Source organism: Lagopus leucura, unplaced genomic scaffold (assembly GCF_019238085.1).
Source record: "Lagopus leucura isolate 7727_CA_CO unplaced genomic scaffold, USGS_WTPT01 Super-Scaffold_100001, whole genome shotgun sequence".
Taxonomy (NCBI): Eukaryota; Metazoa; Chordata; class Aves; order Galliformes; family Phasianidae; genus Lagopus; species Lagopus leucura.
The window spans coordinates 23,377-49,408 of NW_024962262.1; the positions used below are offsets into that span (position 1 = coordinate 23,377).

The following is a 26,032-nucleotide window of genomic DNA, read 5'->3' on the forward strand; positions in this document are numbered from 1 at the left end:
TTTGGATAAAGGAAGAGCAAAGAAGGCAAACTGCCCTCCATTGTTATAGTCAGCAAGACTCATAACATCAAAGTTTAAGTGAAAGGAAGTAGAAAGACAAAAGTATCAACAGAAGCTGACCAGGCCATGAATATATGTTTTGTTTCTTCTAAAGAAGGCCCAGATTATTGGCCTTTTTACTGTTTGCATTTAGTGGAGAGAAAAAAAAAAAAAAAAAAAAAAAGCAACTCGCCAGAAAGAGATTCAGGACCAACATTCCCTGATTGATCTCTCCAGCCTGCAAGGTTTACAGATAGCGTCTGCTTTTTTGTTTTCCAGCAACTCATGGAGAAAGATTCCTTGTTCTGTGGAGGACTGTGTAAACAACAATTCACAGAATGTCAGTTTCAAAACAAGAAGAATAAACTTTAGCTTACATATTTGTCAGAAGCTCATAGGGTCACAGCTATCAAGATATACATTCTATTATAGGAAGAGCAGTACAAATGTTAAAGCTTTTAAGCCTGTATGTAATTCACTGCACGCACAATTTTCCCATGGCCTACACATATGGCACATCAATTTATTACATAGATTTGTGTTTCCACAGAGGGATTAATACTGAATTCTGCCGTGCTATACCAGTGCTGCAGCCTTGAATAATTCTTGCTGAATGACACGACACAGGTTTGGTCAGTACATGTATTGCGCACGTCAGCTGCTTCCAGTCAAAGTCACAAATGATAGAACCAAACTTCACTGTTTTGTTTTCAAGTAGATAAGTCTTTGGTTAATCATAAGTTCAGTTGGTCTGGGAAACAGCCATAACTGAAACAGTAATTTTCAACCAGAGGTACTGTAACTTCCAGACCATTAAATGCCAAATAAATTCACAATAACAAAACTGAAATGCAGCATGAGATATTTTGCGCGGGTTCTGTTTCTTTTGGTAGGTGGATTCCTTTCTTGACAGCTAGGAAAAGTAAGAAACCAGTCTGGATTTTGTTGTTACCCCATTGGTTTCAGTGTGGGAAGATCTTGGCTTACATGCTTTGCTGAGCTTTTTTGTCCACATGAGCTCTCAGTAAGAGTCTAACCTGCCATATTTTTTCCTAGAAGATTACAGGTCACAGTTTGAAAATAATACCAGATTCATGTAGTACTAAATTGATCTCATAACCATTAAGGTAACAGAAGTGTACAGAGATACCACTCTACCTCTCCTATACATTACTGAAACAGAAATATTGCTGTTAGTTGGGTTACCATCAGCTCTACAAGAAATCCTATGCAAACTACTACTGTTCACAAACACCACAGTGCTCTAAACCCTGTCAGAGCTCCACTATTACTTAATGACATCCAACATTACCTTTATGGTAAGCATTCTTTGTTGATATACGCTGCATTACTTGCGTACGTGCTTGCAGCATTACAGTGTTACAGAACACAATAAAATCAATTTTCAGAACTCATTGGCACTCAGGGAAGATTGGCCCACTTCCAGGAGAGCAGACCTTGAGTTGGTCAGTATTCACATTTTAGGATACTAAATACTTTCATCCAGTTTGCAAAACAGAGAAGTGAGAAACAAGGGGCAATTCTCAGCCACCAGAAAGCTGAGAGTAAAACTTCACTGAACTGCTCCTTCCCTTTGCTCTGCTCTGAGCAAACAGTTGACCACTAATGGCTGATAACTCCTAAATTCCTACTCCTAAAACTGAGTACCACAGACTCAAGTGAATATTCTCCTTCCTACAATAAACCAGATTTCTTACTTGTAGCTACATCTTACCTCTGCACATATCTGGCCCTGTTACAGGAGGTGTTTGAAGCAGCTCAGACAGAAATTAGCCCTCAGGTTTTACTTTGGCAACACTGAAATCAAAGGGAAAAGGCAAAAGATAGATCTCTAAGGCATCAAAGAGTAATCATTCTGGAGTTACCTGCAGAGGAAATTTAGATGAGTCTGAACAAATTGCCAGGTAAACCACCAATTTGAGAATTGTATTTGACTCCTGGAGGAAAGTGACAGATCTAAGTAGCAGAAACATGAGGTTTCCTATTCACAGTTTCATAACTTTCATGAGTTTTCCTTTGGATGGGAGGAGTGAGGGGTCAGACAGTATGGAGACAAAAAAACTTTCAAATTGTGATCGTTCTTTTAGGAGAATTCTGCATGCAAAGTTCAGCATGTATTCAGAGACTTTGGGATGAGTCTGAATCATGACTTGATGAGTCCAAGCTGTGAAGTCTATGCCAATAACACTGGCTTGTTTTTGAAAAAGTCTTGTAATCGTTGATTTATCTCACTAAAGAAATATAAATCACTAGAACTTTATCAGTAAGTAGCACTGAGTTACTTTTCCACAATTGTCTGTAAGAGCTCCAAACATAGCTGATTAGTATCAGCTATAGGGCTGGAGAAGATCATGCCTTCCACCAAAACAAGGATGGATGCCAAGGATGTGTGACAGCTCAGAACGATCCCAGAAGTAAACGATAAAACCACCTACTATCTCAGGATAGCTATCATGCACTGCAGCATCCACATATTTGTGTTTTTAATTCCCAAACATTTTTCTGTATATTTTGTCATATTATGTTCTATAATATAAAGTATAACATGAAATGCGTGCACAATGTGTAGGACGTGAAACACAGACAACTGCTGGTGCTGCTTGTCCCAACATTCCTGTTTCACTACCAGTCCTTAATACTGCAGTAACACCAGATAAATGGAACTGATGCTATCTAAATCTAAAATCAGAAGTATTCCCATCCCCTCTGACAATGATGAGCAGTGGGTGCCAAAAGCACAGAATTTACAAATTATTTACAATATTTACTAATATTTTTTGCAGCAATTTCATTCACTGATAGAAGTTATTGTTTATACCCTACACTTGACAGTGCCTCAAATCTAAAATGCAGAGATTTTACCGACAGTACACAGAAAAGGCACATCCTACAGAATGAATTTCTAAAGAAAGTGGTAAAGATTATAGAATCATTAAAGTTAGAAAAAACAACTATGTTAATCCAGTCAGACCATCAATCCATCCCCACCATGCCCACTAACCCATGCCCTTTTCTTGAACATCTCCAGGGACAGTGCCTGTACCACCTCTCCGGGCAGCCTGTGCCACTCACTGCCTCACTGCTCCTTCTGAGAAAAAAGATTATTCCTGGTCTGTAAGTTGGTCTGCTTCTGAACACAGAAGTAAAAATAATTGCTTAAATCATAGTACAAATTGCATGCAACTGCTGCCAGCCTGATGCAGCTGATAAAGCAGCACCTGAAGGCTGGATCCAGAAGGTGAATAAAACAGAATCAACACTAAATCCTGACATTATTCCAGTTGGCAACTCTGGTTATTTTGAGTGTAATTTTATAGCTAACTTGCGACAACAAAAACTGCTCAACCCAAGGCTTTTTCTCCATGTTATGACACTTTGATTTGCCTTCACCTCTGCTCCTGAACCAAGCTTCTCTGGCAGACACACAGTGCCTATTTTTAGCTCTGTGAGCTACTAATCCAGTTTCTCTGACAACTGCAATTTGCTGGAAGAAGCGACTGGTGTTACGATGTCTCAGAGCTATGAGCCCATTTGAGAAATTAGCGTCTTAGCTGACCTTTAAAGCAAGTGAGAATAATGCGCCTGCAGTTGTGCAGGGTTTGGATTTCATTATCGCAGCAGCACATACAAAGCAGGATGCCCCTTCTGCACAGCTATGCCTCTCTGATTTGTTTTCCTGGTAATTATAGAAACTGTTTACATGGAAAATCTGCAAGTTTTCTCAGCTAGGGAAGACAATACTGCTCCTAATTCCTTTTCTCTGGAGAGAATGACAGTTCACAGAACAGAGGACTGTTCTTCCCAAGAACTTTCCCACGGCCTCCCCAACCAGGACTGCAATGGAAATCACTGCAGATGGCCAAGGGCAGGAATGGCGATAGCAGAGATGGAAGGGTGGGAGAAGGATGGGAGTTGTACAGCAGCATCCCTGAATCTTCCCACTCACCTCTGGTTCAGAGCTCAGTCCAAGGCCCTTTGAAACTCTGGCCCTTGTCCCTGATGTGCTTCTCTCCATGTATACGTTTGCTTTTCCATCAGAAGTTGTAAATACTTAGACTTAGGATAGCAGAAACTCACTCAGTCTCACAGGAGTTCCATAATCTCTTGGTACTCTGAAGTCTACTGGATCCCAGATAAAAGTGGGCAGCAAGGTATGAGGTTAATAAGCAATATTCTAGCATCAAAAACATTAATGGCTGCAACTTAACTGCTAATTGTAAGGAAATATGGATGCCATGTACTGGGATGCGAATTGTGCCTGGAGTGGGCTTTGTTTGGGCTTCAGTAGAAGACATAGTGCTCACAGATATCCTAGGAAGTGCATTTAGAGACTGGCACGGGGATGCATTCTCCCTCTTAATACATGCTAAATCAACTGAATTCAATCTTGGCCTAACCTAATATGATTTGCTTGGCATTAATGCACCTGAAATTAACTATAAATGACCGTTGGCTGCAATTGCTTTTGAAAACTCCATGTATAGAACTGTTTCTGAAGAAATGGCATGAACTCTAAATTATGTCACAGACTTTAAATCTTTGAATCTTTTTGCTTTGACTCAACACTTCCAAACGTGCAGTTTAGACATTTCTAAACAATATTTATTAATGAAGCATGATAGAATCATTAATTTTTTTAAGAGCTAACACTGAAGTATCATATTCCTACACACACCTGGAAGGCATTCAACTCTACTTGAAAAAGTACCTCACTTGTAAAGTTTTACAGCTACTGACATATTTTGCATTCACCATCTCAACTTAGAGAAATTCTGAGACCTATCCCAGAAAAGTCAAACGATGAACAAAAATGGGGCATCTGTCTTTCCTTTTTACATTAAGAATTTGTAGATTTCCCTTTTCCTTCACAACTTTTTTTCTGCAATCGGAGATTGAACTCACTTGAAATAACTTTCCCTCCTCCAAAAATAATGGATTTCTCATGCAACTCCACTAAAGCTCTGAGGATAATCAATTCTAAAACTCATCCTACTGACATCACATACAGCACATTCTTGCACTCTGCAACATAGTAATAGTACACTCCTGATCATCCAACCTCCAAATGCACAGAATCTTTATTCACTTTCTTCTGATGCATTCTCCCTGTGGGCTCCTTATCCGTACACTCTCAAGATCTGATATGGATTTATAAACCACATTTTAAAAACTTATTTGGGCATTCAGAATATCAAGATATTGAGCAAAATGAGTTCTGGCTGTCAGAAGAAGTTTGTGTGACAAAGAATATGGGATGGAGGAAAAAGTCTTTGGGACTTTGAAAAACTTCCCTCCTAGCAAATGCAAATAACTGGAATGATGCAGTTGTGCTTTAATTGTAAAAAATATTCAGAATGTCTTTTAATCAAACAGAAATGCCACATAAACTTTTACAGTGAATATGTTTGTTCCTCTTTTCTCTTTCCCATGTCATTTGTTATCATAGGCTCACTTCTAAAAAAAACCTGTACTCAATAGCTATTAATTTCCAACCACACTCCTTTGCAATAAGCTCCAGAACTGATATTGATGCAATACTGTGTTTCAGCCTCACTAGGGAAGGAAAAAATACCTTAGAGATGCACTGATAACAAACAAATACTAAAACAGCTTAAGAAGTGCTCTTCTCTGACTACTAATCAGTCTTAACATTAATTTACTGCTGCTTATAAAAGCAGAACTTATCAATTACTTATAACTGTTTTATTGCTCATATTCATCATTCTTGGGTTTATCTTGCATATAATGCTGTTGTTTTTAGGATGGGAGAACAGTCTTACTCAGCAGGCTAGTCTTTAAGACACTCTGTTTACAGTTATAAGCCTTCTCTAATCCTGATCCGTAGTTCCAATTTTGCCCATCCCTATTTAAGTAAATAACAGCATGTATTTTTAGAAAATTAGCAAAAAGACAACGCCTCACAAAATCAAATTATTCCACTACATTCTCTTCTCCTTTGGAGAAGAGGATGGAAGGACAAACAATACACAACAGGGTGTTATTGTGTCATTTCATGTTTTGTTAAAAAATGCTTTGTTAGGGTGATAGCTGTCATACAAGAGTCTACAGCGGAATAGAGTTGCATGGCTGAACTTACTGCTTCAAGAGTAGTCATTTCAAAGTATTGCAAGGAACAGTACTCTAAAACACAGTTATCTCAATATAAGACCTTCTGCTAATAGTAACTTTGGGCCTACAAAACAAAATCACAAAACCAAAAAATGTATTAACGTTAATATATTAACGATAACCCAGCAACTATTCTTCTGCCCTATAGCATTTGTATACTTTATTATCATCTAATACAACAGAATAACTAGCAAGGTTTATATAGGCATTCTGTCAAATGGCTCAGGTGAACATTCATAATGAGATTATAGAATCACAGAATTGCTGGGGTTGGAAGGGACCTCAAAAGACTGTTGAGTCTAAGCCCCATGCTGAAGCAGGCATCTTACGACAGGTTGCCTAGGTAGTGTCCAGATGAATCTTAGAATCATAGAATCATAGAATCACTAAGGTTGGAAAAGACCTAAAAGATCACCCAGTCCAACCGTTCACCTATTCCCAATAGCTCCTACTAAACCACGTCCCTCAACGCAACATCCAGCCTTTCCTTGAACACCCCCAGGCTCGGTGATTCCACCACCTCCCTGGGCAGTCCATTCCAGTGCCTGACCACCCTTTCTGAAAAGTAATACTTCCTCATGTCCAGCCTGAATCTCCCCTGCCGTAGCTTGAAACCATTCCCCCTGGTCCTATCACTAATGACACGAGAGAAGAGGCCGACCCCCAGCTCACTACAACCTCCCTTCAGGAAGTTATAGAGAGCAATAAGGTCTCCCCTGAGCCTCCTCTTCTCCAGGCTGAACATTCCCAGCTCCTTCAGCCACTCCTCATATGGCCTGTGTTCCAGACCCCTCACCAGCTTTGTTGCCCTTCTTTGAACACGTTCCAGGGCCTCAATATCTTTCTTGCAGTGAGGGGCCCAAAACTGGACACAGTACTCCAGGTGCGGCCTCACGAGTGCTGAATATAGGGGAACAATCACCTCTCTGCTCCTGCTTGCAACACTGTTTCTGATGCAAGCCAGGATGCCATTGGCCTTCTTGGCCACCTGGGCACACTGTTGGCTCATGTTCAGCCGAGCATCAATCAATACCCCCAGGTCCATTTCCTCTACGCAGTCCAGCCACACTGCCCCAAGCCTGTAGTGTCACCTGGGGTTGTTGTGGCCGAAGTGCAGGACCTGGCATTTGGCCTTGTTGAAACTCATCCCATTGGCTCCAGCCCAGCTCTCCAGCCTGTCCAGATCCCTCTGCATGGCCTCGCTACCCCCAGGCAGATCCACACTTCCAGCCAATTTGGTGTCATCTGCGAATTTACTGAGGGTGCACTCGATGCCCTCATCCAGGTCATCAATAAAGATATTGAAGAGGACAGGCCCCAGCACCGACCCCTGGGGAACACCACTCACGACCGGTCGCCAGCTGGATTTGACTCCATTCACCACCACTCTCTGTGCCCGGCCCTCCAGCCAGCTCCTTACCCAGCCAAGAGTGTACCCATCCAAGCCTCTGGCTGCCAGCTTCTGCAGGAGAATGCTGTGGGAGACAGTGTCAAAGGCTTTGCTGAAGTCTAGGTAGACCACATCAACAGCCTTTCCTTCATCCACCAGATGGGTCACTAGATCATAGAAGGAGATCAGGTTGGTCAAACAGGACCTGCCCTTCATGAACCCATGCTGGCTAGGCCTGATCCCCCGGTCACCCTGCACATGCCGCATGATCTCCCTCAAGACGATCTGCTCCATAACCTTCCCTGGCACTGAGGTCAGGCTGACAGGCCTGTAGTTCCCCGGATCCTCCTTACGACCTTTCTTATAAATGGGAGTCACAATATCACAAATGGGAGTCTTGAATATCTCCACGGAAGGAAACCTCATAACCACCTTGGGCAACCTATTCCAGTGGTTCTGCTTCATCACCCTTACCATAAAGAAGATCTATGTTATTATTGAACTTTCTATGTTCAAATTTTAAGCCGTTTCTCCTCATCCTATCACTTTGCACCACTGAGAAGATCCTGGCCTCATCCATTTGCCTTCCGCCTCACTTCAGACACTTATAAACATTAATCAGAATCCCCCCTGTCTTCTTTTCCCCAGGCTGAACAAACCCAGGTTATTCATCCTTTCCTCATACAGAAGACACTCCAGACTCTCTATCATCTTTGTGGCCCTCCAGTTGACTCCTTGTAGGAGAGGGCCCTGCCTTCTTTCAGCTGGGGAGCCCAAAACTTGTCAGAGTAGTCTAAATGTGGTCTCACCATGGTAGAGTAGAGGAGGAGGATCCCCTCCCTCAACCTGTTGACCACGCTCTTTTTAACACACCGCAAAATCCAGGAGTTGTGATTGGCAACACTTATAGCTTATGTAAGTGGTTCAGACAGCAGAAGGAAGAGATTTCTAGAACTGCAGTAGCCCTTGTTCTGGGTAGTCACCATATCAAACCACTGCTCAACCTGGACTGTGCTTATCTGTCCATCTACCAATTCTTCGGCCAATTAAAACTCTGAAAAGTAGCACAGACTAAAAGATTTCAGAGACAGCACTGGTCTAGAGAAGCTTAAATCAATGGGATCGATCTCCCTTTCCCTGGACATCTTAAAAAACAGATCTCTAGACTCAGTTGTATGTGATCACAAAGAAACAAGCACACCCAGGCAGAATATAGGCAGGTTTTAGGCAGCCTCATGCTGTGTCTAGAATTGGGGGGGGGGGGAGGGGCGGCAGGGGGCGCCGGGGCACCACACCCCCCAACCCCCCGGGGGGGTTTTTTTGTATTTTTTTTTTTTTTTTGTCCAAAATACAACATGTTCAGCCTCACTCGCCGTTGGAAACTAAAATCCCAAGAGCAGATGGCCAGTTTAGCATCTGCCTCCAGATGCTCTTCTTGCTAAGGCTGCCAACAAAGTTGCCACTTTGCATAATCTCTTGTATTGGCCTCTCTAATGAGAGCCCCAACTAGATGCCCCATGCTGTTTCTTTCAGAAGCCATTTAGTTGCTGCAGTGACACTGGGATCAGAGATAACTGGAGGTTAACCTTTCTAAGCCACAGGAACAAGTAAGCATCTGCCAAGGTGAATGACTTGTGACCTATGACTGAGTTGCTGCATTCCCCAGTGTCACTGTTTTATTTGCTTTCATGCATGATTAGAAGCCAAGCCACAAAAGATCAAACATGCATATGAAGTTAAACAGTTTATAGATTTTTGTTGTGAAGTTGCTCATGCATTGCAAATTAATAACATTGTTGAAGAATAACTTCTTGCTACATGGATAAGTCTAGTGCTTAGGAAAGTTAAAATCAGACATGTAGCAGACAGTTACTGCACTGATTTCACCCAAATCCCCCAGTGAAAACTTCTGCTGCTGTCCTCCCCCTCTCTGCAACTGCCTGCTGTGTCACTGTAGCAGTATTGTCTTTGCTGCAAATAAGAGCAAGATCAACCCTTTGATCCTACTTTTCCTTTAGATGTAAGCAGTCATGTCAACAACAGATGTTAATAAGAACAATGATAAGAATTTCTCACCATCTGTCATACACTACACATACTATGCTGCAAAACAAAAAAGAGTGGAGGTTTTTTAAATTTTAAATAACAGAATTCTGAACCAGAACAGGAAGAGTATGCAAGGCAATGGAAGCACAAACAGTAGCAGCAGAAGGTCAAACTCCTGCCTTTGGAGCCTTCTGCAAAATCAGCATCTTCAATTCATGCCATCCTTTACTGCCACCGGCATCCTCAACTCCAGAAAAGCTCAATGAATAACACATTTCTTTGAAGGAAGGGAGCCAACTGTTTCTGGGTTTACTTCCAACTGCACTGTAGCCTTTCTCACAACATCCCTGCATGCTTTGGCATTATTGCTATATTCTTTCCATGTGGCCAGACCCTTTTTCCACATTTCATAAACTTCCTTCTTCCCTTTGAGTTTATCCATGAGTGCAACTTCCACGCAGATTTCCTGCCACCTTTGCTTTATTTCTTACTCTTAGGGATGCACTGATCTTAAGCTTGAAGTGACACCTGAATGTCAGCAAGCTCTCTTGAACCCCCCTTACAGTCTAAACACTCTAACCCATAGGACCCTTCCAAGTAGGTTTTCAAAAACATCTAAGTCAGCTCTCTAGAACTCCTGAGTAATGATCCTACTTATTGCCCTGTTTCTTCCACTCAAGATCTTGAACTTCATCATCTCATGAATGCTGCCCTAAACCCTCACATTCCCAGACAGCTCTTCCTTGATTGTAAGAATAAGATCCAGCAGCAAATCTCTCCTTATTGACTTCTCCACTATTTGTGTCAGAAACTTTGCCTCCATACACTGCATGAGTCTCCCGGTCTGTATGTACCTGGCAGCACTGTTTTTCCAGCAACTATCAGACTGACTGAAACCCATGAGAACCACTGACTGTGACTGTGGGGCTGCTTCCAGCTGTTTGTAGAAGGCCTCATCAAAATCCCTCCACTTGATAAGGTGGCCTGTAGTGCACACTCACAACAGTGTCACTCACCTTAGCCTGCCCCTTAATTTTCACCCACAAGCTCTCTACTTGCTCACTGTCCATTCCCAGGTAGAGCCTGATACATTCCACTTGCCTCCTCATGTAAAAAGCAACTTCACTGCCTCACCATGCTGGTTTGTCTTTCCTAAAGAGACAGCTGTCAAGCTTATGCTTCTTGTTTTGTTGCTAATTTAAGCATGCTGTTATCTGTAACATTACAAAAGCATAATTTTACAAAGAAATAACAGTGTCCAAAACAGAGTGAGAAGCTCTGCGACTGAGTTAGGGCGGGGAAGTGGGTCTGCTCAGTGTGCTGTCAGCACTCAGCAGAGGTGAGGCAGAAGCCTGAGATCAGAAGATGAAAGAGAGCAGAAGATTCTAGACGTTTGTGATGCTGCTGTTGGATTAGTCTTGTTGGCAGATAGAAAGCGTGAGGGCTTCCTCTGGATGCTGAAGAATCTGAAAGCCATTCTGCAGCTACACTTGCCCCAACAACTGATACAAGCTTCACACCCATCTGCAATTCAAATTGGTTTGTGGTATTTTATTTCCCCCTTCATTTTAAAGTCTGCTGGGATAAGAAGGATCTTTATCCTATTATTTTGTTCAGAGGAAGAAATATTTAATACAATATCAGTAAGCAGAGCATAAGTCTCAGCGCAGAGCTATGGTATGTTTAAATGTTTGCAACACACCATAGTTCTGCACCATTTGCTTTATACAGAAATATATATATACACATATATGTGAAAGAGAAATGTTAATGGAAAACAGAGAAAAGGTGGATGTCTCTGCAGGCACAGAAGCACCATGAACACAGGAGGGGACACCACTGTGAAATTGCATCCGCATACAGATGAACCTCAGTAGGACCAGCTAGTGACAAAGTGCAAGTATTTGTTCTTCAGCATAAGCAATTCCCATACAAGATGGTTTTCTGTTTGCAGAGGCATGCTTCCAGGCCCCACAATGCCTTTCTGAACAGACTGAGATCTGAAAATGGATGTGGGAATGAACAGTGAAGTCAAAACCACAACCACATTTAACAACTATGAGCTTTTTGGAATTAAAAGAGCAAAACCCTGTGGGATTCTGCAAGACAGCCACACTATTACAATTCTGTCTTTGCAGTAACTCTCCCATGCAGCGGCTTTTGTCTTTGTATGGTAGGTGTTTCCAGAGTGATACTGAACAAAATTTAATCCACTGCTCTACAATTTCCTTCACTCTGAGTTCCTGACCTCTGTGCCCTGCATCACAGAAAAGCCTGTGTGACAGAGAGCTTCAAGTAGATGGAGAAATCTGACAGAAAACCTCTAAAAGGTGCTCTGGGGGAATAACTACTGTTTCTGTTTACTTAGGCCTCATGCCTTCAGTAAGAGAAGTTGGCCTGTGAGTCTGCCTCTGTGGTCAGCCTATGGTCTCCAGTCTGTCTGAGCCTGGATCAGGGGCAAGCTGCACAGAACTAGGCTGTGGCAAAAAGACCAATAACCCCAGCTTGGGCCCATGCATTCTCCTTCCCATGCAGGGAATATGCAGTAGATCTCCTCTCTTTATTTTCAGAGAGGAAAAAAGGATCATATATTTAATAGGAAATAAAATATCAGGAGGAAATTCCAACTACAATATGTGATTTCTACATTTCAGCACCTCTCTGCCTCAGCATCCCAGGGAAAAAAAACACTGCAAAGCCTTTTATTCGTGAAAACAATATCAGGCAAATGAGAACATTTTCTCACTAAAATGAAGCACTGTTGACCAAATGCTGAGTTTGACTATGATCTAACAAACTTCACAGCATTAACCTTGTTAATAAACTACATTTCACTTCATACAGGTGTCCAGCGAATAAATGTATAACCAAATACTGCAGGCAGCAGATGCAGCTACTAAGTTAAACAATGCTGAGAATGCTTCATACTTTTCTCTCACTGATCAAGCGCCTCTAGAAAGCCTGCACTTCTCTATTAACTTAACCTGTCATAACACAGAAGCAAATAGCACAATACATAGCATCAGTGCTGAAGTTTTTGGCATGTTACCTTCACAGAAACTTATAAAAAAGGGAGACTGTCTATTATTATAAAGTAAATCTGCTCCAATTTGGGGAGCTTTCTCTGTGATTACAGAGATTATCAAACAAACTGTAACTGGAGACTGTGAGGATGGCGCTACAATTTTTTTGAATGCCTCTTCAGTGTAATAGGTGAATTAGCTTTTAACCATCATTTCTCATTAAAATGTTTCCACGGATCTACCAATATCACCCACAGAATAAACCTAGGCATTTCCTATTAGCAGCTGTGAGAGACAGGATGTTGAGCAATATGCTTTTGGTATGAACCTCTTCATTTGTTCTCATCACAGAGGACTGTGGGCGGTGAGAAAAGAAACTGAGTTTGGCCAGAGAGATTAGTAATCTGACATTAACACCTACTGAATAATGAGGATGTGCCAGTAAAGTCCAAAAGAAATCTTGATGTATTGATTAGAAGAAAAATGTATTGCTGGGAAAAAGATAATCACTACAGGGAACTGGGTAATGACATCAAAACCACAGCTTTATTAGCTCAGAAGCAATGTTTCTGTTCCCATGATTGAACTGGAACTTTGCTCCATATATAATTCTTGCAGGTCTCACTGATGTTCACCAGAAAAAAAGAAATGAATGCTACATGCTGTGAATATGCAAACTAATGGATGTAGAGTAAAACATCTTGCCCTTTGATGCAGAAAATTCTTGGATTGATGGTTTGGATGGAAATTCTAAAACCTCAAGCCCAAACAGTTTTCATCAAGTCATTTTTCAGACATAAAGCAAAGCTGCAGATGGTGTTTATCAAGGTAGGTAGAAGATAAACTCCTCCAATCCCAAGGATGCTATGGAAAAAATCTTTAACATCAGTGGTCCTCTAAAAAACAAGGGAATTTCTATTTAAGTAATATTCATAGAATCATACATTGGAATGGTTTGGAAGAGAACTTATAAATCGTTTGGTTCCAATGCCCCTGCCATGCCCATGCAGATACCTTCTCAGCAAGAAAACATCTTCCATAATAAATTCATGTTTCTTCTACCTGACAAAGTCTGCATCGGTTCAAAATGGTTCTTTCTCATAGAGGCAGGCTTCATGGGAAGGAAGCATGAATTTTTTTCTGTAACAGGATGGCTATGCCGTGCTGAATTGTTCCTATCCTGAGTCAAAGAGGGATAATGGAGCACTGTCGTTCCCTCTGCAGAAAGGTACAACTGGGTAATTTGAACATGTGGAGAATGTTATTCACTAATTTTCAAAAGGCGCTTCAAGATTTGATAACTGAACAAATCCATAAATATGGCCCAAATTTCTGATTAGGATTACAGAAGAGCTGAGCTGCTGAGAGTTTTGTCTTTGATTTCTTCGACCTTTGATTAGGCCATTGTAAAGCTAAGCCAATTTGAAATCACTGCATTAATGTTTTCTAACAATTTACAAAACTAGAAGAATATTGGCTCAATTCAGTAGGACCTTAAAGGAAGTACACCTACAAAAGAAAACTGACTGCTGTCACTTCTGCAAAGGAAAGCCCGAGAAATAAACACTGCTTGAAAATGTGTCTACTGGGAGGACAGATTTACCTCTCGTTTCTTGTTTCAGTTGGTTTCACTGAAGAAAATAAAACTATTTTAAATTTAACCAGGAATTGGGCCTTCTTTTTTTTTTTTTTTTTTTTTTCTTTTAATTATTCATTTAATTAACATAGACTGCTCTAAATCTTGAACTGGCATTTTCATGAAATCTGAGACATTACTTCCTTTCCCTTTTCAGTATGTTTTGGTTTACATTAGATAAACCTTTCATCCAATCCACCACAGAGGAAATTTCCAAATTAGCATCTTTAATAGCAGATAGGATTTTTAGAGCAGAAGCAGAAGTTCTTTTAAAAAACTGGAAAACCAGTACGCAGAATGCTCCAGAATTTGCTGGACTCTCTCAGAGGAAGGACTTGTACCCAATATCAATTTGGATGGGAATTTGTTGTGGAAAAAAAGCCCCACTGCGTACAACAGAACTTTTCTGTTTGTTAATAAATTGTTATTTTACATTTTGTTTGCTTTGTCCCAGAAACAGTGGACACACAGCACTATAGGACAAATACTGAACATTATTTTGTATTAGCAAGACAATGCTCATCTAAAGTTTAGCATAAACATCAGGTAAAGAGGTTTACCAAAGTGGTTTTTTTTTCCTTTAAAATATTGATTTTTTTTTGATGCCAAAAAAAGTAAAAAAAATGACTTCTTCCCATTTGTATAACAATAAGCTTTGATAGGCAGAATATACGAAATATACAGTAACTTCTTCTGAAAAGCTATCTAGGCTTACTCAGCTTACAGTATGTGGAATGTAATTATCCAGAAAGTGAAATATGTATAAAAATAGGTAAAATCCCTACAACATTTGTACTGAATTATAATTCCTCCTGCCAGGAAGGTTACAACAACTCTACAGTACATGTATGAAATGTTTGTTCATAAAGTTAAAAAACATCATTACCGTACTGAAGAACACACTGAATGTAGGAATGCATAATCAGAACTGACTCTCAATTCTGCTTAGCTGGTGCAAATCTACAGAAAACCATCACCCATTCTGCACAAAACAAAACCAACCTCTAATGTGAGAGTTGTTTTTTCGTTTTGTTTGTGTTTGTTTGTCATAAAGGGGCCAGACTCAAGTTTACTAATGAAATTCCTCTGGAAGTGGAAGTACTTGTTCAAACACTTTTTTCCCTATCTCCACTCTGTTTACCAACAGCAGTCACCCACCTTTGAAATGATTATTGCCTGACATTACATGAAGCTTTTACTGCTTGTTCAGAACAAGGCAGTGAAATAGAAAGAACCTCCGATTCCCCTGGCATGACCCAGTTCTGGGCTTGTGCTTTTTCATGAGTCTTTGATCTGCAGCAGGCCTCATAGGCTGGTCTCCCGGAGGAACATGGTGCCAATGTTGTAAGAAACTTTCCTCACTCTGGCGGATGTGATGGAGGGTTTTGGCTGCTTCTGACCACTTCTGACCTCGAGGAAGTAACAGATCCCAGGAATTTCCTTTGGAAAGTTTTCTGGAAGCTCTTCACGGGAACGAGGGATAAAAATAAAATTTTCTTCCTTTTTCAAAAGCCTAGAAAAAAGGGGAACAGAGAGATATAAAAAACTATGAAACGCACTGCAGACACATTTCTATGGAAGAGATTGGTCCTATGTGATCTCAAATTTAAAAATGAATTTGAAGTATTATGTGACATCTAGAAAATCCTTGACCAGGATCCCCAACCAATCCATACTAACAGTATCACCAACTTCAAGGGCAGTTGAACTAGATGATCTTTAACGGTCCCTTCCGACCAAAATGGTTCTATGATTCTAGACCTGCTGAGATCAGCTGAAGAGAAGGCCCAAATAAATACATACTCTGAAAAACAGTGTCAGCATTCAGAAACTCATATACAAGAAAGAGAATCAAATTTGAAACCAAAATAGGTCCCATAACAGCAAAACCAGATTCAAAAAGAAACAAATCAAATCTGACACTATCCATCAAAAGCACCTGCAAGTTTAATTTAGGACATCTGGTTGAGGTCAAAAACAGCTACAGGCTCATGTGAGGTGCGACTCTCCTCCAGCCATGCCATACAAATGGCACAACGTCACAGATCCGATGATACTGCCTGTTGCTATTTGTAGTCTTTCTTCATGTTGGAAAAACTTTTTTCTGGCTAAATCCGATAATTTGGGGCCTTTTCATGAAAACAGCTTAGTTGCAAAATGAAGCAAATAATCTACACCTTTTCTATTTGTTTCCAATAAATGAAGAATCAAAAAGAACAATTTTGAGGTAATAGTAAATTCTAAGCACAGTTGGATATATGAAAGTAGCCTTCATCTTTTTCTCAAAGATATTTATTCTTTCAATCAGAGAGAAACTCAAAAACATCAGTGGGAAGAACCTCGTCAACTTCAGCAGATTTTGTAATAGGCTGTTCATTTAGTGTCTCTAAAGCTAATTTCTGGAGAGTAAATGACCGAATGAATCCTGTTGCTGGGTGAATATTCTAGGATTTTCAGCATATTTAATGTAACTTCCTTTACTTTTTTTTTCTTTTCTTTTTGGCTGGGAGAATCCATGTGAGCTCCTCACAATTTCTCTAACTATAAAGGCATTTTTTTCCTCAGCTTTTAAATAATCAGATGGCTGTAAGTCTAACCATGTATTTGCCTTTGAACTTCTGTGGTGGTCTTTGTTTACCATATGGTTTGAGTGTCATAATCTATTTTCCAGGCTGTCAACTTTACGAGCAAAACACAATGATCTTCTTTCCATATTGTGCGAGAGTTTGCAGAGGCCTCTGCAGAGAAACTTCTCTCATCTCCACAATGCTTGCAGTAAATATCTTGTATTTTAAGTCTACCACTTTAATACAATGAAGCAACCCTATTTTTCAAACTAGATTTTGCAAGGAACAGATGAACTCTTAGAACTTTCTGAGCTAAAACCACAAGCTTTCACTCCAGACTTTCTTCCCTGAATGGCCCATTCACTGTACAGCATCTAGCACTGCTAAAAATCAATGGTTTCTTTCTCAGAGCCCAAAATTATCTGATTGTAATGACAGTTACAGATAGATAGATTTAGTTCAGGGCTGGCCTTGAGTTTAATCAATATTTCACACTATTTTCCTCATAGGATGAAAGTGCAAGATATTAATCGACGACCTTATTTTCAGCTGTTTTGTGAGTTGCAACTTGGTTGTAATGAAATTCTCTGAGATTATCAAAAGTGCCAGCAGTGAAGGGTGACTAACCAATTAGTACAGCTATTTGGATATTTATCCACTGTGGCTTGTGATAGACTCCACATCACTATATTAGGCAATATTTGAATTAGCCTCTCGTCAGAATATGCCTAGCTGACCTTTTTTTTCAGCTCCCAAGTGATCACAGGCAGGAGATAGTCCTCTTTAACAAATATTAATGGAAACCACTTATAATCATATTCTATGCTACTTACTTTATATGCTTATGAAAAAAAAAATCTTGATGATTCTAATTAGAAAGGCTTTAAGCAAGATAAAAATGATTTCTTCCAGTCCCGTCCTAAAGTACCGGTTCTTCTTTGGACTCTGTAAACATACTGGTCCTGGCACTCAGTTTCTGAGACAGTGAGATCAGGTTTCAGAAATTGCATCTGATTTCTCATAGCTTTGTGTATACACCAAAAAAGGAGTTATCTGCTTATCCCCAGTGTTTATCAGTGGGGACATTTTTCTCCAGGAAACTTCTCTGCCATATTTAGGCGATTCACAACGTTAAAACAGTACCAGTTAATGTCTGCAACCCAGAGCCACAGCCCTTGCTAAGATTCTTGCCTTCCTCTTCAAGGGTATGAAGAGCTTTAAAGTATAGTTCTGCCAAGAGCTGAACGAGTAGTGCAGATTGACAGCAAGGGCAAAGCTGAGCCACACAACTGGCTCTTGCATTTCCCCTCTGACTCTGGGCACCAACTGGTGTAAAACCTTGTGTCTGGAAGCTTGTGGTGGCACCCTGTCCTGGTTGTTAGTCCCAGCTTGCTGACCATTCTCAGAGTGCTTTTCTGTGCCTGCTCTTAAAGTCTGGGAATCTATCCTTCAGCTTCCAGAAATTATCTGGCAGCTTAAACTCTACATAAAGCATTTCAAATCCCCTCAGTGTTTCACAGCCGTAGAGCTCCATTTGAGGTAATGCAACCTCAGCAGTTCAGGAATATGCATATAACAACTAGTCTGAAACTATTCCAAAGCCTTTATCTCAGCAGTCCTTCCTGCATCACTTCTGAATATTTCCCTTAAGAGCACTTTTGCAAAGGTTTTTATGGTAGGTTATTCACAGGGTCAGAATTCTGGATTCCACTCAAGCAGTTGGATACACACATTTACAATTCAGTGCTTAAACTGTGAGGGTCAGGCTACTCCAGCATTCCTACAAATTGCCTGGAACCAGGTCTACCCTCAGCTTGTCTTTTTTGTTGATGTTTCAGGGGAGGAAGAATTTGTTAAATGCTGATTTGTAATTTATTAACTTGACAGCTTCCCCTTCTAATGTGAAATCTTAACAGCTTAAATTCTTATTCTTTCCCTTCCCTGATGGAAACACTATTACTTTCAGACAAAAAGATGGTGTCTGAGAATCATCCACTTTTCATTTTCAGGAGTGGAGGGGAGATTGGTATGTTTTCCTGCACATACATGCATTTTAACCTCAGTATAATGAATTTACATGGACTCTAGATAAAATTGATGTTATGATACAATCTGGCAATTTGTTTAGTCAGAGTTAAAACACCCACTCAGAACTGAACAGTGATGTAAACTTCTTTAAGATATACAGTTTTGCATAGATCAGTGTTTGAGGTACATTTCTTAAAGAAATACAATGGACTAAATTAAAGGAGAACATATAAAAAGAGCCTTCCTAAAGAGAGCATGCAGCAAAAAGAACGAAGTGCTTAGGTCAATCTTCCTTACATGTTATCTTCTGTGACTATAAATTAAGAAAAATTATTTCTGTTCTAACTCTTACAGTGGGAAGCTGCTTCTGATGAAGTGTGCTGAACTGTCTTTACCTTGTTTAGCTCCATTTATTAATTGGTAAAATTAGGAAAAGCTAATTAATGGCTTCACAAATGGATTATCAGTATCCTCTGGGATTGCTGATCTCTTCCTCTGTGCGAATGAGCATTGGTCACTTCACTGGCTGGTATCTGGTTTCACAAAATACATCAACTCATTTTTTCCATATGAATTGTTGTGGCATTAATTGGAAATTGAAAGTCTGCTGATAAAATACACTATATAAGTGTATTAATTTGCCACTGTGATGCTCCAAATCAGTCTACTTGATCCTAAGTGTTAGTGGCTTTGAATTTCTCCCACTGTTTTTGTACATACTAGCAAGACTGGAAGACTGAGAAAAACTTGACTGTGCTTGATTCTAATTTATGTCACGTTGTACTTTATGGAAGTTCATGTATTGGTGTTTTTCCTTCAAGTGTAGTAATATTATGAAAGAATTAGTCCTGCTTTTGTATTTAATACATTGAGTATCAAATGCATCTATGCATGGTGCCTATCACTGACTTCTAATACTTCTATTTCTCACCCACTAAGCAGAAGAGTTCCTGTGTCAGCACTCTGATCAGGACATAACAGAACCAGGTGCAGTGATTAGGATTTTGCCATCACTAGGGAAAGCTCACAGGCTTTATATAGACCTAACAATATGGATCTCAGGATTTGTGTGGAGTTGCCTAAGATTGAGTTTATTTCAGTTTTAAAAATGTCTATCAGCCATATTGCTTAAGTAACTTTTAGCTTTAGTTAAGCTGTATGGACTGTGCAGCATAACATCTACTGTTACCTAACTGACAGTGATCAAACCAGAAATTATCCCATGATCCTCAAATGAGAATGTCAAGCAATGGAGAAGTTTGGAACTGGATTCACAAAACACAGCAAATATGGAAGTGCAGCCTCGTGGAGGCAGATGACACAGCTTTCAGGAATAAAAGGGAATAGAAAAACAAGAATAAACTAGTGCATTTGGATGAGACTTCTAACACTTGAATTAGACTGATTTTTTTTATGTCCATATACAAGCTGTGTTCCCTTTAGTCCACAGCTGAATTCTCTGTCCAAATATACATCTCATGAAAGCCTACATGGTGAACACAGTAAAAAGAAAAAGCTTTTTTAAACGATTGTCAGAAACAAAAATTTTAAAAACCTGAAAAGGCTCTTAGAGGGTAAATCCACTTATCTGCCCATATACAGATAAATACACAAACAGTAGGAAAAAGAACTTACTGAAAATAAAATACTCTGAGGCATTTATGGAAACTCATAATGTTTTAATTAAAAAAAAAATAGATAATGACAGCTGTAAAAACTTATTTTTAATTACAAAAAAGTAAAATGAGTTCCATGTAACAGCATAAAGATTCAAAATCTTGCTGGTTTTAATTGATTGTAAAGGCTGAGGGGCAATTTAGGCAAATGAACTGGCAACGACCTGACCCAGCTCCATGCAAAACGACCCTCGGTGGCTCTCTGCCCTAATCACATCAGGAGGTGGCTTACAGGCTGATCATCTTTGCCTACACTCAGGTGCTTGATGTATTGCCTAGCACGTGACAATGGGATCTGCATCCCATCCTTGCTTGAAGTACCTTATCTGTAAGGGAAATATGTACTAGAAAAGGTCATATGAGGAAAGAAGAGGGAAAAAAAAGTTATTATTAAAATAGTTACTTGATCTAACGCAACAATTCAGTTTACCTGCTTTTGATAACAGTGTTGAAGTCCTAAGGCGTTATGTTTAAATACTATCAAGAAAACAGAATTAAAGTAGATGTACTACATTAGTATCAGATAAATATTATTATTCAAGGCTGAAACAAATAATTAAAAAGTAATTAATCTTTCTTCCATACTGAACAGGAGACTGAAAAATATGATTTCCCTTGCGTATGGAAAATATGGTAATTTTATTCAGTTCAGGGCAATATAAATCAATTACATAAGCCTATAGCTGGATTTGCCAGTTTAATACAGGAATGGGAAATGTGTTATTCTCCTACTCCTTCCTGGCCACGTGTTTAATAAGGGCCAGCCTGGGACCAGTCTCTACAATTTCCGTGTGTTTCACCAGAAGTTTTACCAGTGCTGTTCAGTGCTTTTCATTGTACAGTACTCAGTGATTCAAAGCAACCAGTGCTCTGTAATCCTTCTGTCAGAAGATCTGTCTGTGTCAAGAGAACAAGGTGTTTTGAAAAGAACTGATCTTTTATCACCAGCAGATTCAAAGCCCACATTTGTAAAAGATGCTGTCTTATATCGCAAGCAAGTCTGCCTCAGGTTCACTGCTGCTGCTAAGCAACACCACATCTTATTTATTTAAACTCTCCTTCTCACACAGGCCGATTATGGGCTCATAGGGAAGTGTCTGAACCGTTAATAGGCATACTGATGTACGATTATCATTTGAACGCTGATGACACTTTGTAACGCATAATTTATATCGTAAAATGAAAGCTGATAAGTATGAGACATGTTTGCAGGATCTGCATGCTTTGCAAGTACAAAATATACTATTGGAATCATCATGGTAGACACACATGCATTATGATAAATGCCAGTAATTAAAAGGAATTCTGTTATTTTCATACTAATTGTGGAATTAGCTACTTTGTAGAAGACTGCTTCTTAGATAATAAAAACATTAAATGAGTAAATGGCAACACAGAATGATCATAGAATCATAGAATCACAGAATCATAGAATGGCCTGGGTTGAAAAGGACCACAATGATCATCTAGTTTCAACCCCCTGCTATGTGCAGAGTCACCAACCACCAGACCAGGCTGCCCAGAGCCACATCCAGCCTGGCCTTGAATGCCTCCAGGGATGGGGCATCCACAACCTCCTTGGGCAACCTGTTCCAGTGTGACACCACCCTCTGTGTGAAAAACTTCCTCCTAATTTCTAACCTAAACCTCCCCTGTCTCATTTTAAGACCATTCCCCCTTGTCCTATCACAATCCCCCCATGTTACTTGCACTTACAGCTCTCTGAATTGAGCCCTGATTTTGCAATCTTTTGCAATAACATTACCACATCATCACTCACTTTTTCACTACCTTCCTTTTTTTTTTGAAGCTAAAGTCAAAATGTGTAGTATTCTGGATGATAAAATCAGAGATGATGATCACATTAGGTGAAAGCTTGGCCATGCTGAAACAATTTGACTTTCATCAACAATCCAGTGGTTTCAAGACATACTCCCATATTATACCAAAATGTCACCTGATACTGCATGGCTCCTCCGTGACTGTTTTGTAAATTGTTTTTTGCTTGCAGGTAGCCATGGGAATCTTTCAGTGCTCCTATTCTACAGACTGCGTTTTCAACAGACTTGAGCAGTCCAAAAATAACACAAGTCTGAACTGTTAAATCAGTATATGTTTTTCTATGGATTCACCAGAAAATCAATATCCAAAACCATTCAGAAGTAAACTTTGTGTAAAGAACTAAAGTACAATCTTGTCTTTTTGTCTTTTACTTTATTTTCACAATGTCTACTTGAAAAAAAGAATAACTGGATCCCTTCAGTGAAAGTTGCTATTGTTCACCAAGTTTCAAAAGCTGTCAGTTATACACAACATATGAAACTATTCTAGATGCACAGTTGATGCTGTGACATTAAGCAGGTTATTTTTTGTTTTTCAGTAGAATGTGTAGGCTAACATCAAAAATTATCAATTTCTTCATTTAGGTCTACAATTTCATCAACAGGCACTCAGGCTGCTAACTGGACAATCATATATGTCCAATCCACTTGTCAAGCAAGCCAATGGGTTGGACACTCATAGACATCAGACCCATAAAATAATTCAGGCTGGGAAGGTCCACAAGAGCTTTCTCATCCAAACTATTGCTCACAAGAAGATAAATGCTGAATTCAGACTAGATTGCTCAGAGCTGCACTCAGTCAGGTCTTGAAAACATTCAAAGATGGAGAATGCTCAGCCTCTGTGCACAGCCTATGCCACTGTCCAGCTGTCCTCATGGGAAAGAGTATTTCTGCATAAGCAGGCTGAGCTTCTCCTCTTTATGTCCACTACCTCTTGCCCTCCCACATCACCGTATTCTGGACAGCTCAGATTTTCCTCCTTGATGATCTCCCTCTGACCACTGGAGTATGCTGTCAGTTCAATACAATTGTATATGAATACATATTTCCTATATATTTATAGAAATCATTTTTATTTAAATGAGTAGATTTTCTATACCTGACGGTAACTTAGGTCTATGCCTCTCTTGCACGTTACCAGAAAATGACATGAACCTGCTTCTGCACACAATGCAGAAGTCTCTTTGGATTTTCTGCCTCTTGTTCAATTAGCTACACTTGCGTCCCTTTCCATAAATCTGATCTCAAGTAAATGGGCTCTTCAGATAAGGAACATTTTATTCACTAGTTTTAATTACTTTTTAACTTTTATTTCTGACCGCTTTCTATTTCAGCATATCAGAAGTTTCAATGCTTGGATGAAGAAATTCCATTTAAAGCCTTAATTTACACAGGTAGTTTTGGGAAAAGTAAATACTGAGAGTCACAGGTCTGTAAAAGAAAAAAAAAAAAAAAGAGAGAGAAAGAAAGAAAGGAAAGAAGTATTGTTTGAGAAATTTCTGACAGGCTTACTGCAGAGGAACAGCCTGAAAACCTGAGCAAAACTGTACTTCAGAAAATTACTTCAGAGTGTAGAAAAAAAGAGTAAGATTTAGATCTCCTGCCCAAAAACAGTGAACATAGCAGTCATAATCCAAGCACAGAAATTCTTACAGTCAAGCTGTCAAATTTGAACAATAAGGAACACCTTTCATTATTTTAGGAGATGTTCTTCATAACCTGATTTAATCAAGCCTTTGTTTGATTATTTGCATAATTTCTTCAAAGAGGCAGTGATTGCACTTTGCCATTTCCAGTCTTTTTTCTTATATTAAGAAAATACTTTTATCAAGTGTTTCTTCACAGTGCTAAGAAACTTTGTTGCCAAGAAAGCACAAAAACTCCTTGGTGTCACTGTCAAAATTAAAAGCTTTCTCCTGAGCCAGTGGAAACATGCTTCATCTACTGTGTACAGCAGGTGAAAAGAAAACCCTTGTCTGAAAGCTGTGATAGTACACAAAAAGATGGCACTATGAGAGACACTGCCCATGAAATAAAAATCATAGAATATCCTGAGTTGAAAGGGACCCATTAGAATCATCAAGTCCAAGCCCTGGTTCCACACAGCACCACCCAAAATCCAAACCTGGTGTCCCTGAGCTCCAGCAGCCCTGGGCAGGCTGTTCCATGCCCACTGCCCTCTGGTGCTGCCATGAGGCCTCCCCTCAGCCTGCTGTGCTCTGGGCTGAGCACACCAGGGACCTCAGCCACTCCTCGTACCCCTTGTCCTGCAGATCCTTCACCATCTCTGCAGCCCTCCTTTGGACTCCCCCTAATAGCTTTATGCCCGTCTCATACTGCGGCACCCAAACCAGCACCCAGGGCAGGAGGTGAGGCTGCACAGCGCAGAGCAGAGGGTGCAGCCCCTTTCCCTGCCCTTTGGCAGTGCTGGGCCTGGGGCGCCCTGGGGCACGGTTGGCCCTTTGGGCTGTCAGGGTACACTGCTGACTCACACTCAACTTGCCGAAATTCAGAATCCCCAGATCCCTCTTCCTGCTCTCCACTCTGGTTCCCCAGCTTGTACATTGATCCAGAGTTGCCCTACTCTAGGTGCTTGCTCTTGCTTCAGTTTCTTGCTGCTGCTGATCCCTCAGCCCTCCAATTTATCAATATCTGTAATTCTTCCCTACTCTCAAGGGAATTAACAGCTCCTCTCAGTTTAGTATCATTCGCCCACTTCTGTTAGATGGTATTTTAGGTAGAAACTGCTGGCCCTCCTGTTGTGCTCCTTTGCTTTCACTGCCTCAGTTTTCTACACGTTCTGATACAAACATGCAAATGAATGCCTGAGAACATCATGCAATTGCTCTTTCCAATTATTCTGCAACCTACTGACTTTGTGCTGTAGTTCACATGCCAAGTGAGGGCAGAGCATGCTTTAAGAACTCACTGTAAACAGATTGTAATAAAAAAGCAGTATGAAAAGCTAAGAGCACTTACTGGTATGTGGTTGGACTGACATTGATGCGACGCGGATGACTTCCTGACTCAAACTTGCTTGCAAGAGTGACATTATTTCCAAAGAGACAGTAGCGTGGCATTCTTACACCAACAACGCCGGCCAGCACTGATCCTGAGTGAATGCCTATTCTCATCTGCAAAAACATAAGATTTGTGTCAGTTTGTCTATTTTGTGCTGCATGTGTTAATGGCATCAGCTCTAACTTACAAGTCGGCCACAGCAACCCTGTCAAAGAAATAATAAATCAGAAAAGGCAGAATGAAAGGAAGTAGGCTCCCCATTCCACAGGCTCAGATCAGACGCTGTTAAAAAAGGGGAAGAAGTCCAACATGGCACCTTTTCACTAAAAGCATTTTTGTCTGCTGCTTCTGTGTCCACTGTGCTGGAGAATACCACAGTCAAAACAGGAATCACAAACAGGACAGAACAAACCGCCAACTATTACTGCAATATCAGTAATTTATTTACACAAATAGATAGACCACAGAGGGTTTGTCACCAGTTCTGATGCAGGCTTTAAAACAAGACCAAATTTTCTCAGGCTGGAAGGAAGAACAGTAAAATAGAGTGAATGAATATGATACTTTTGTTCCATCATTTTTTTCCTGCCAAAGGGCTAAGGCTGATTTTCT

General features: G+C 40.2%; 1 protein-coding gene across 1 annotated transcript in view; it reads right to left on the reverse strand.

Moving 5' to 3' along the window:
* GUCY1A2 (guanylate cyclase 1 soluble subunit alpha 2) overlaps nucleotides 1-26,032 on the reverse strand; it is a 144,698-nt gene that overhangs the window by 3,550 nt on the left and 115,116 nt on the right. Inside the window, exons 7-8 of the mRNA XM_042866872.1 lie at nucleotides 25,379-25,533; nucleotides 15,443-15,797 (exon numbers count right to left, since the gene is read on the reverse strand). Coding sequence (XP_042722806.1) covers nucleotides 15,590-15,797; nucleotides 25,379-25,533 — 363 coding nt within the window. The 3' untranslated portion in view covers nucleotides 15,443-15,589. The remainder of the gene's footprint in view (nucleotides 1-15,442; nucleotides 15,798-25,378; nucleotides 25,534-26,032) is intronic.